Source organism: Pan paniscus, chromosome 2 (assembly GCF_029289425.2).
Source record: "Pan paniscus chromosome 2, NHGRI_mPanPan1-v2.0_pri, whole genome shotgun sequence".
In the NCBI taxonomy this organism is placed as follows: domain Eukaryota; kingdom Metazoa; phylum Chordata; class Mammalia; order Primates; family Hominidae; genus Pan; species Pan paniscus.
The window spans coordinates 127,532,690-127,545,020 of NC_085926.1; the positions used below are offsets into that span (position 1 = coordinate 127,532,690).

Here is a 12,331-nt window from a genome sequence, read left to right on the forward strand (position 1 = left end):
CAACCATGTAGGTGCTTATAAAAGGCCTGCAGAGCGCGAGCTCGGCGACGGTTTTTATTCACTCCAAGGAGCCCACAGGCCTCTTGCCTTCAAGACAGTGCTGCCCTGGACTCCTCAGCCCAGGCACTAGAGCTCATTCTCTCCATCTCAGTCTCTGTGCTGGGGCTGGGACAGCACCCAACACACCCTTGCTGCACCCAGGCGTCTCACCCACCCCTGCCTGCCTTCAGGCCCTATTTGATCTCATCTCCTCCAAGGCCCTGACCCTCCCTCCTCTGAGCATCCCCTGTCCACTGAGGCCAGTTTTTTCTGGTGTCTTTTCTCCCTCTTGATACTAATACCTGTGCCTGCCATTTCCTGGGCACTGCATGTGAGGTTTTATTTTATGTATTTATTTTTTATTATGGGCAGCCCCCTAAGCCAGAGTAGGCTGAGAGAGACACCCCTGAGATTTTAATCTACCCACATCCTAGGAGGGAGGCATAAGACCTGTTTTATAATGAGAAAGAATGAGGCCCAGAGAGGGTAAATGACACAGCTTATGGACTGTATGCCCACGTACCTGGGGGTGGAGACATTCTCAGGGCTGGGAGGGATGTCTCCTGGTCCAAGCCCTATCTGTTTCTCCAGGCCAGAGGGTCATCTCAGCCAATCTTCCTAGAACCCCCTCTCCTAAATCCTGCCAAGTGTCTCTGCTTGCACCCTTGGTCACTGGGAGATCACGCCCAGCCCCCAGCCCAAACCCAAATGTAAAGCCCATCTTGGAAGCTCTCTCTCCCTCCGCCCCCACCTGGCATCTCAGCCCCTAAATTGGTGCAAAAAAATGTCTTCTTGACGACGTGCACCCACCCACTGCATGCCAGTTTAAAACTGCCTGATGGTTTTTTTTCCACCTTTACTATAAAAAGACACCTTGAAAATGCTGCACTGACATTGGCCTGTCGGTATTCCTTTTGTTTTAAAAATACAAATATTATGGTCATTCATAGGTTGGGGAGAAAGACTTGGGGAAGGAAGGTAGACTCAGCCTGCCCCACCTTGTTGGGTGACGCTGTGCCTCAATTTCCCCCATCAGTGGCACTCAACAACTTCCCAACTGGCTTGCACTCCAAACAGGCTGTGATTTGAGGAAAGGGATCCAAGCTACATGCAATGGAGGCTAATTTCTTCACTCAGTTTCTCTCAAAATATCTTAACTGCCCCAAATACGTTGAAAACAATCAGGGACAAATTTGGGGACTTCTGAGGGCTGCGGGGACCGAGGTTCTCTGCCTCTGGCCTCACACTTCAGCAGCTTCTCCCTTTGGGTTCTCGGGAAGAAGGCGGAGGGCAGAGGGCAAGTCCTGTCAGCTGGGAACCCAGAATGTCGGGAGGCCATCCTGACCCAGGCTCTGGAGTTGTGGGCGGCTCGAGGGATTCCTGCCAGGGCCCAGGGTTCTTCATGAGACCCTCAAGCAGGAGCGAGAGGCTGGGTTTCCAAAGGCCTGGCTGAGCTGCCCCACTTGCAGGTCATTCGGCCCTGGGGTCCTGCCCCATGTGCAGCCCCACCCAGGCCACCCAGTGCCAATGACAGAGAAATCCAGCCAGATGGGACCAGGAGAAAAAAGGATCCTAGGCTCCTGGTTCTCCCCAGACCAAACTTATCCTCTTCCCCAGAGGTACCCCATCACATGCCCCACCCCATGGGTACCAACATCTATCCTGTTGCTGAGCCTGACTCTGGGCAGCTTTCTGCTCCTCCATCCCGTCACTCCCCACCACTGGGGCTGCATCCCAGCCCCCAAATCTGTCCAGAGCCCACCTGCCACCCTCCAAGCCCTCAGCACTGCTGCAGACCAGGCCAGCCATGTCTCCAGAGAACAAGGCCGGCCCCATCTCCCCACTGCCATCTGGCACCCACCACAGAGCCTGGCACACAATAAGTGCTCAAGATATATTTGCGACTGAGTGAAGGAATCTATTCCCGGGAGGCGGCCTCAGCCTCTCAGCCACTCTCCCTCCTCCATTGCTCCTTCTCACCAGCTACCTAGGGGCTTTCTAAAATAATATGTAGAAGAATTGTAGTCATTGCAAACAGGCTCCAGGTACATAAATGATCTCATTTAATACCCCCAACAGCCCTAAGAGGCAGGTATTCACGAGCATTCCCCTTCTGCAGCGGGGAGACTCAGGTGCCTGCTGAGACCACTCCACTTCTCTGGCTAAAACCCTTCACGGCTCCCAGGACCCCAGGATAAAGTCCAGACTCCCCAGGACGGTCTCCCCAGGCCTCCCTGGCCCTTGTGTCATGTGCTTCCCACTCTACTTGCCTGGCCACGCAGACCCCCTCGAGCCCGCTCACAGCCTTCGCACAGGCTGCTCCCTTTGCCTGGACCCCTTTCCTCTTCTCCGGCCTCACCTGGCTTCCTCCTGCTCCTCCGCCCCCTCCGCTGGGCTCCCTCCACCCTCATTCTCCCTTTGCGGCACGCATTGCCCTGTGTATAAGGGCCTGGTCACACATCCGTCCTCGGCTCACCTGCCCAGCCCACAAGAGTAGAAACAAAGTGAGTTGCCATTGGCTCCCCAGGGCACAGCATGGGACTGGGCTCACAATAGGGACTTAGTAAATGTCTATGGAGGTGTCATCTGGGGCTAGAAGTAGGAGATGGTGGGGTGTTTACAGCTGCAGAACAAGCCAGATTAGGCAACTGCTCTCCAGGACCAAGCAGAGACCTGTGCTAATAATGTCCCTTAGAGTAATAACAAGAAGAGCTGCCATCTGCTTGGTGCTTACTGTGTACTGGGTACACTGAGCTGCATTTATCGATTCATCTAGTCCTTAAAACAATGCTTTGGGATAAGGATTGCTTTTACTGTCCCCACTTCACAGATGAAGAAACTGAGGCCCAGAGAGGTTAAGTTCCTTGGCCAAGGTCACACAGCTGGGAAGTGACAAAGTGGGACTTGAACCCAAGCAGCCTGATGCAAAGTCTAGGTTCTGAATCTGTCGCTGCGTAGCTGGCAACAGCCTGGAGCAAGAATAATGATACCTCCCCCACCCCTGCCCATGCTAGAGGCCCAGACCGGGGACCTTGAGCACCTCTGGGAGATACTGCCAAGTGGCACTGGCCTGTGCCCACAGCGGGCACGGCGAAGAGGAGAAGGGTGTGGAAAACACAGGGAGGGTGACCAAGGAAGGCCGCAGCCGGAATCTGTGGCCTTGGCGTGGGGAAGAGGCCCTTCGCCACTCTGTCCTGGGGCTGTGTCCCTGGAGAGGCCCTGTCCCCTTAGGTAGAGAAGCTCCAGCCCCCTCAGCTGGGTGAGTCACTGCACCGAGGGACCGGACCGTGGGAACCAGAATGGTTCTTGCCAGAGGGGGAGGGAACCCTGGGCTGGCCTAAGGAATCCCACAGATCAGCTTACACCAAAGGGCCGAGACACAGGGCCTGAAACTACTGGAGGAAGGCCCTCAGCCCACAGGACACTTCTCTCCATTCAGCGACTCCCCACTGAGACCCCCAGTGCCAAACACAGTTGCCTGCGAGATGAAGCTCTGGGGTGGAGATGGTGGATGAATCAACCATGGCACAGGGCAAGCAGCCCCACCACCCTTTGGACTATCTGCCCTGCTCACCCACCGTGACCTTTACTTTCAGGGTGGCCGGCCAGATGGTGGGCAGTCGTGGGAGACCGACCTCGACCTTGGGAGAAGGAATCTGCATTTTCTCAAAGCCCCAGTGTTGGGCCCGCCCACAGAGGAATGGTTAATCTCATGAAATTCTTGTCACAGCCATGGAGAAGGGACAGGGTGGGGCCCCAAGGAAGGCTTGGGATCACCACAAGAAGGCTGAGTTCTGCATTTTGCTGATGGAGATGCAGCTTCCTAAGGGAATGGCAGGCAGTGGAGCTGAAGTGGGCTCGCCAGACTCAGATGGGTGGAGGGTGTGGGAAAGGCCCCAGTGTCATTCTGGGGCCTCATTCCTCAAGGTGAACCATGGGGATCAACAGACCCAGCTCCCAAAGCCAGTGAGGAGCAATCCCTTGCCATGAACTTCCTTTAAGGGAACCACACCAAGTCCCCTCCCGCACCCTTGTCATGTCAACACACATGCTGATTCCGTCAACCTGGCCCCCCTTGCTACTGCCCAACCCAGCCTCAGACACCTGGGCCCCATGCCCGCCTGTACTCCTCCTCATTCCCCACTGAGCCCCACGGCCCTCTCCTGCCCCCAAAACACCCCTGTTCACATCCCTCCATTCTCCTGGCCCTGGCATCTGCCCACCCCAGCTGCCTGGGACGCCCCCAAAACACACGCACTCTGAGATCCAAGTCCAGAAGGCAGCAAAGGCTGGGCATTAAAAACACAGATGCTGAGGCCAGACAGGCTGGATTCAAATCCACCTCCGCTAGCGCCCAACTGTGTGATCCTCAGCAAGTTGCTTAACCTCTCTGTGCCTGTTTCTTCATCTGTAAAATGTGATGAGAATAGAGGCTACCTGAGAGGGTTGTTCTGAGAACTGGGAATTGTGACATGTGATGCCCCTAGCTGGCACTCCACAAGTGCTATTGTTTACCCCAGACTCCCACACCTGGTACATACTAGGTGCTCAGGAAATATTTGCAGAATAGGTGAATAAAAGTTGGCCTCAGGCACACACCTGTTTGCCAACCATGCAGCCTCCTCAGAGTACCGACTCATGCCCAAATACCTGCGTCCCCTGCCACGCACGTCCCACTGCACACCTAGCCCTGTCCCGTTGTACCAGTGTCTGTGCAGTACACCTGTCTGCCCTGTGCGTCTTCAGGCCCCAGCTTGCTGGCACACAAGTCCATGCAGACATCTGCAGGGCCCCGGTGCACACCTGTGTGCCTCCTTGCACACCTGCCACACCCATGCACCCATCACCAACGTGCAATGGTAACACTGACAGGCTCACGCAGTGGCCCCAGAACACAACTTTGGTCAGGCATGCAGTCACTTACTGCGCCCTCAGCATGCACCTGTGACCCTCACGTGCATACCTGGGCTTTATGCGCACCTGGGTACCTGTGGCAACTTGGACCCCTCCCAGTACGCCTAGGTATGCGCGCCCATGAGCCGGCACTCACTTGAGTCCCTGCACATGCCCACCTGGGCCATACAGGTGCCAGTAGTACCCCTCGGGGGACACCTGTATTCTCGCGTGCACACCTGGGTTCCACGTACATCTGGATCTCTGCGCGCTCCCACCTGTGACCCACTCAGCTCACGACCCGCTCGGTTCCCGCCCGCCCCCGCCCCCGCCCCCGCCGCCGCCCCCGCCGCCGCCGCCGCCGCCGCCGCCGCCGCCGCCACCGCCCGGGTGTACCTGGATGTTGAGCTTGCGCTCGCAGGCCGGCCCCGTGCCCTGCACCACGCTGTCGAGCACCGCCACCACGTCGGGCGCCGGTTCCACGAAGCAGGCGGTGCGCGCAGCTCGGATGGCGGCTCGCACGTCGGCGAAGCGGAAGGCGCAGAGTGCGGCCGGAGCAGCGCGGGCCGCGGGGGACCCCTGGGGCCGCTCGAAGACAGCAAAGAGCCGCTCCCGGGCTGGGAAGACCGACACCAGGCGGCTGTAGAGGTCGCCGCGGCCCGCGCCGCCCGCGCACTGCAAGCCCAACTGGATGTAGGACTCGGTGAGCTTCTTGGCGTCGCCGCCGGCGCCGTGGGGCAGGCAGATGCGCGCCAGCAGGCTCCGCGCCTGGCTCTCCTTGTCGCCCGCGCGCGCCTCGCTGTTGAGCGCCAGGTACGCGTAGGACTGTGCACCCGGCGGCGGGTCGGACGGGTGCAGGAAGGCGCTCACGAAGCCCAGCTTGTGCTGCTCCTTGGCGCCCTGCTTGATCTTGAGGATGTTGTCGTCGGAGGGGTTGAGGTCGAAGGTGAAGAGCTTGGCCAGGTCGCCGCGCGTGTCCAGGGAGCGGATGGCGATCTCGGGCGTGTTCTCGAAGCGGTGGTCCTCCAGGCTGCGGTTGCGCGGGAAGAAGGAGCTGCCGTAACCGGTGTACGTGGCGCCCACGAGCAGGCGGCTGCCCCCCGCGCCCGCGGCGGGAGGCAGAACTAGCCCCACGGTGGACGCGTTCGGGTGGTTGGCCGCCACGTTCAGCATGCTGGGGAACACCGTGACGGGCTCGGCGGGCGGCGCGGCGGGCGGGAAGCGCACGGCCACGGCCGAGATGTTGCCCCGGCGCCGCAGCTGGCAGAAGCCCTGGTAGATGGACCCGCACACGACTACCAGGCCCTGGCCGGGGTCCAGCTGCAGGATCTTGTTGTAGTTGTCCGTGAGGCGCCGCGGGTGCTCGCACGAGGCCTGCGGCAGCTGCGGAGCGTGACACAGCGGGCTGTCGGGCACCGGGCCCACGGCCGCCTCGGCCTCCAGGCTCAGGTTGGCGCCCGACAGCTGATAGAGGCGGTTGACGGCCGCCAGGTACACGGTCCCCGCCGCGCCGTCCAGGGCGAAGTTGTTGGTGGGCGTGGGCGAGGGGAACCGACGCTGGATCTCCAGGGCGCCGGCCCGCGCCGCCCCCAGGAGCAGCAGCAACAGCAGCGGCACCGGGCACCGCGGCGGCGTCTGGAACGGCGGGGGGCTGGCGGCGGCGGCCCGGGCGCTAAGGGGTGCGCCGCCCGCGGCGCGAGGAGCCATCCGGGCGTGCGCGGGCTGCGCGGCGCGGCGAGTGCATGGGGCGAGGCGCGGCCGGGAGCCGGGAGCCCGGAGGCGGCGGGAGGCGGGGGGCGGGCCCGGGCCGCGAGGCGCTTCCTGCCCGCGCCAGCCGCCCCCGGCCCCGGCGCCCGGGCCCGGCTCAGCCTCGCCGCGCAGCCCGGGGGCGGGGCGGGGGCGGCTCCGCTGCGGACACGCCCTCACTCCCCGCCCCGGCCCCGCCCGCCCCCGGGACCCCCGCCTGCCCCTGGCCGCCCTGGGCCACGCCCCGCCGTCCGCGGGTCCCGCCGCCCGCGCCCTCCAGGACCCGCCCGCGGCCCCAGGGTCTCTCCCCGTAGCCGCAGCCGCCGTCGCTCGCTCTCCTCGCTCTTTCCTCCCACTTGGCCGCTTGGCCTGCCTCGCTCGCGCCTGTTTTCTCTTTTCCGCCCTCTCCCCCACCCCGTCTCTCCCTCTCTCTGCGTCTCTCGGTCTCTGCGTCTCTCCGTCTCTGTCCCCACCCCAAACTCCGCGCGTGTGGCGCTTCTCCGGGTTCTGCCTCTGCTTCTCCTTCTCCCTCCGACTCCGCTTCGCTCTCCAGTCCCTGGCAGCCCCGCCCCCGGCCCTTTCTAGTCTCCTTCTCTCTCCTGCTCCGTTTTTCCGTCCCTGACGCTCGCTCCCTCTCTCCGTGGCTCCCTCTGCCTCCCCCTCGGACCCTCCGTCCCTCTCTCGGTCCCTCTGAGCTCCCCTTTCCTTCTCCCTCTGCCTTCCCGAACCCTGTGTCTCCCCTCTACACTCAGCCTCCCTCCACCACCTTTCTCAGGCACTGTCCAGGCCTTCGCTCCCCCGGTGCCGGCCAGTCGGGCCCCCCAGACCCCATAATCTGTCCCCCAAACCCCAGACCCATAAAAGGGATTTACAAGTGGCAGGGCCAGAGGGACCAGTGCTCAGGGTCAGATATATAAATGAGGAAAACATGGAGAGAGGAAATAGTTCCAGCCAGTGGCCCACAACCGATAGCCAGAGCAAGGCCTTGGTCCTGGAGCCCACAGTTGCCTCCTGTGGAGACCCAGCCGCACCCCCACCCCTGGCACCCCCGCCAGGCACTTTCCCTGACATCCTCCCAGGCCTAGTGGAAGATTAGTCCCACAAAAGCCGGCACTGGGCAGGGTTCTTGATCTCAAAAGCAGCGTTAGGGGCAGGCAGCCTGGTTCCAAGGTCACAGCCCTGTGAGGACCATACGCCGCGGCTGTTTTACGGGGGTGCTCACACAGGGCTAGCCCGTGCCAGACACTGTGCCAAGCACTTGCCATGTACGGGCTCTCTTTTTCCTCACAGATTCCCCCGAGGCGAGCGCTATTGGTAACCCATCTTCCAGATATGGAAACCAAGGCTGAGGGGAAGGGACTGGCCCAAGATGCACAGCTCATGAGGAGCAGAGCTACAGTGTTTGAAAGCAAAAGCCCTTCAGCTCCGACCTCTCAGAACGGGGCCTCCCATCAGACCCCCAGCTTCCACAGGGTGCCCGGTGGGCCTCACTCTGAGAGTAGCGGGACCTCATTTTCCTCTTTCCCACCCAACCAGGAAGGAAGGGCAGGGGTGTCTGTGCACCATGGGGCAGGCAGGAAAGGCTGGGCCTGCAGCCGCCCCCCACTTCCCTCAACACCCTCGCCTTCCTGCCATCCTGCCCGCCTTGTTCCAGACCCCTCAGCCCTGGTCTGGCCACTGCTTTGATGGCCGGGAGTGTTGAGCTGCAGGAAATTGGAGGCCCCCTCCCAGGCCCATCCACCCACCAAGAGCCACTTAGGGGACTGCCCGTGGGACTGTGTCCCTGTCTTCCTCTCTGGATGGAGAAGGCGCACATCGTGCCACCCGTGGGGGCCAACTGCAGAGCCCAGCAGGGGTGCATGGGGCCTGCCTCCATGCCTCTCCTCCTCACTCACATCCTCAGTGCCCCCACCCCAGTCCATCCGCTGGTCTCTCTGTCTTATCTCTCTCTCTCCTGCCCCCACCCATCTCTGTTCCTATCTGTCTTGCTCCTCCCGTTCACTCTCTTTGTCTCTCCTTCTCTCAGTGTCTTGCCCCCTTCCCTTTCCACTCTTCATCTGTCTCTCTGTGTCTCTATCTCTGTCTCTCTCTCTGTCTCCCTCCCTATCCCTCACCCCCGCTCCCTCTCCAGCCCCTCCTCTCTTCCTTCCTGTCTCCCGCTCATCTGGTTCATCTTGCTGCATCCTGCAGCTCCCCCCACTGAGCCCTGAGGATAATGCTCAGTGTTGTCTTAGACCAGCCTGTGGTGATGATCCTGGGCACTTGGGACACAAGCTCCCTGCCAAGCTGAGCAGTGGGGTTTAGGAGCTCTCTAGGTGAAGGGTATTCGGGTCTGAGTATCCTCACATCAACTGGAGGTGAGAAGTGCTGTGTGGTCTTGTGCAAGGCACTCACCCTCTCTGAGCCTCAGTTTCCTCAACTGTAAAATGAGGACAATCATAGCAGAACACCTGCCCCTGGGAGGGTGTGAGATGGAGAATATAACATAACAGGTGTCAAGCACAACAAGGCTCTTAGCAAACACCAGTTTCTCCCCGTCTTGTGGCAGTGAACCATGACCCCTGAAGCCCATGTTAGAGCCAGGAGTTGGGGTGGGGGGCATTGCAACTAAAGACCAGGGCTCCACCTCCTGTCCTGAGCCCCAATGTGGCTAGCAGAGCCACCAGACGGTGAGAGTGAATCCTGTGCCCAGCACTGCCCTACCAGATCTTACACCATCCTTGCAGCCAGCTGACTAGGCTGTGGTCAGCAAACCCATTTCACAGATGGGGAAACTGAGGGGCATTAGCAAGGTAAGGATTCAAACCCAGATCTGCCTCCACATCTTATGATTTCTCCCTTCTACCCATTAGCTGGGAGCACCATCAGGCCAGGATGGCTCATGGTGGCAGCCCCTATACCCCTGGCTGGGCAGAGGAGGTGCTGACAATTACTGGCTGAATGAATGAATAAAGGAAGGAACAAACCACACCTTCCCTGGCCTTACTAAGATGCAATGAGGTGTTCTTCCAGAGGGAATTTTGGAGGGAACCAAGGGGAGATGAAAGGTACTCAGGAGTGGGGATTAGGTGGGACCCAGCAATAACTAACTTGGAATGAACTAACCCAGAATAGCCAGACCTAGTTGGTTATTCACACTGCAATTTGGGCCTTTTTCAGTTTTTGTTCAAGTCTGATTATATCAAGGAAAAGGTCTTGGTTTGAGGCTAACATGTCTTTAATGACTGTAACATTTGTCACTGTCTCTTTTTAATAGAGAGAAGGTCTCAAACTCAGGGCTGTTGACATCAGCGTGCTAGAATGTACTGATAGCGCTTTGTTTTCTTTGTACTTGCCGTTACTTTCTGGTTTTGGCAAGTGCTACTGGTTTTCCATGTACAGTAATGATGTAAAGCTTCCTTGATAAATGCATTGATTGAAGTCCTTTAAAAGTGAGTTAAAGACAAATGTGAAATAGGTGAGAATCCAGATGCCACCAAAATGCCTGAAATTTGGGAAATGTCCAGCAGTGCCTTTGAAGACGAGGACCTGGTGGCCGAGTCAGGGCAGTCTTGCTTGGGGCACGGTGGTCAACGGCTATGCTGGCTCGGAGAAGGCGGGCCTGGGCCTTCCACCCCACTGGGTGGGCTTCCCACCCTGTCCTGTCCATTCTCACCTCTGACTGCCCAGGGCAGAGCTGTGAGGAGACAGAGGAAATGTTTTTCTTCTTCAATTGGAAAAAATAACAGTGGGGCCAGGGTTGCGCTGGGAGGAGGGGGCTCCTGCCCTCCCGTCCCTTGGGCCTGGCCTCTGAGAACGTTTCCTTGCAGGAAATGCCCCTGCAAGGTTAACGCTTTAGAGCACCGCCTCAGCCACAGGAAGGTGCTGGAAACAAGAGTCCTAGGGACGGCTTGGCAATCCAGCCATGGGCCTAGGTGGTGCCGGGAGCCATCACTGCTGCTTCTCGGGGGCTGGACCCGTCTCATTTCCCTGTGGGAGCAACCCTGCGGGGGGGGTCTTAGCAACCCCCCTTTTTTTTTTAAATTATACTTTAAGTTCTAGGGTACATGTGCACAACGTGCAGGTTTGTTACATATGTATACAGGTGCCATGTTGGTGTGCTGCACCCATTAACTTGTCATTTACATTAGGTATATCTCCTAATGCTATCCCTCCCCCTCCCCCCACCCCACGACAGGCCCCAGTGTGTGATATTCCCCATCCTGTGTCCAAGTGTTCTCATTGTTCAGTTCCCACCTATGAGTGAGAACATGCAGTGTTGGTTTTCTGTCCTTGCGATAGTTTGCTCAGAATTATGGTTTCCAGCTTCATCCATGTCCCTACAAAGGACATGAACTCATCCTTTTTTATGGCTGCATAGTATTCCATGGTGTATATGTGCCACATTTTCTTAATCCAGTCTATCATTGATGGACCTTTGATCAACCCACTTTTGCAGATGGGGACACTTAAGGTCAGAGTGGTGTGCCACTGGCCTGCAGCTGCACAGCCTCCAGGCGTCCAGGCCCTGCTCTCAGCCGCTGCATCCCTGTGCCCCTTGCTTGGAGCTGAGAGGCCTGACCCTAACCATCTGCATGACCACGGCGGCGCCACTGCTTCTTGGTCCTCAGTTTCCATATCTGGAAAGAGGAGCATGATCTGCCTCCGTGGGCCGCTGTGAGGATGGGGCACGTGTGTGTCATCATGAAGTGTGAAGTCTGCTGACTTCCTGCCCTAGAGCCTCAGCTCCCATGTGGGCTTCTCCAGCCTATCCTCTGAACCCCTCAGGAGGGCTCCCTCCACCCAGATGATGATTATCAGGGAGATCACCTCCTTTAATCACCCACCCAAGGGTCTCGAGGGCCTGCGTGATCATTCCTTCCCCTCTCCTCCTGAGCGTAGACACTAAGGCTCAGAGAGGCCTAGAGGCCCACCCGAGGTCACACAGCAAACAGGTGGCAAAGTGAGCCCTGCCCCGCTGCCCCTCCACACTGCATCTCCTGTCTTTGCCATCGTGCCCCACTAGTGTGGCTCGGGGGGGGCGGGCTGACCCTCCAGTGGTGGCACCGACAGGAGACAGTACCCCTCTTGACCGTGTTTCCAGACAGCAGTGCTGTGGCTTCTCCACTGTGGATGCCACTGGGGAAACCTCGAGGCTTTGCCACCCTTCACATTCTAGGGGCCTCTCCTGGCCCCTGAAGTGTTCCCTCTCTGCCTCTTCTGGAGGAGGAGGCGACCTTCCAGGTCTGGTTTCCGGGCCCAGGAGAGATGGCCTGACCTGGCCCTCAAGCCCAGCCCCCAGGGTGGTTCCTCTCATCTCTGTGTCCCCGTGGGGCTGGAGGAAATGGTTCTCATTCCTGCGTGTGAACGACGCCCTCTCCCGACTCTGGGCAGGTCCTTGCCCTCTGTGCTCAGGGGACTCATGGGCCGGGGTGGGGACCCGGAGCCCCGTGTGCTCACTGGGAGCGCCTGGCCTGCCGAGCCCCCGCATGGCCCCTTTGTGCTCTGTGAGTTGGATAATGGGCGGCATTCTCAGACGTCCAGTCATGGGTCTGGGCCCGTGAAAGGACCCGGGCAGCTCCACACTGAGGCCTCTGTCCAGCAGAAGCCGCAGAGGGGCAGGGCCGCCGCGGGGGCCCCCACCCACATTCCCTGGCTGCCATCTCCAGGCGAC

At 59.4% G+C, this 12,331-nt stretch overlaps 1 protein-coding gene across 5 annotated transcripts in view; it reads right to left on the minus strand.

Moving 5' to 3' along the window:
- PLXND1 (plexin D1) overlaps positions 1 to 6,714 on the minus strand; it is a 51,477-nt gene extending 44,763 nt beyond the window's left edge. For 3 of the 5 annotated variants that reach the window (XM_063602917.1, XM_034957330.4, XM_034957333.3), the window contains exon 1: positions 5,329 to 6,714. In XM_063602917.1, coding sequence (XP_063458987.1) covers positions 5,329 to 6,639 — 1,311 coding nt within the window. In that variant the 5' untranslated portion in view covers positions 6,640 to 6,714. The remainder of the gene's footprint in view (positions 1 to 5,328) is intronic. The other 2 variants (XM_034957332.3, XM_034957331.3) reach the window with 1 other exon arrangement.
- Between the last annotated feature and the right edge of the window lie 5,617 nt (positions 6,715 to 12,331).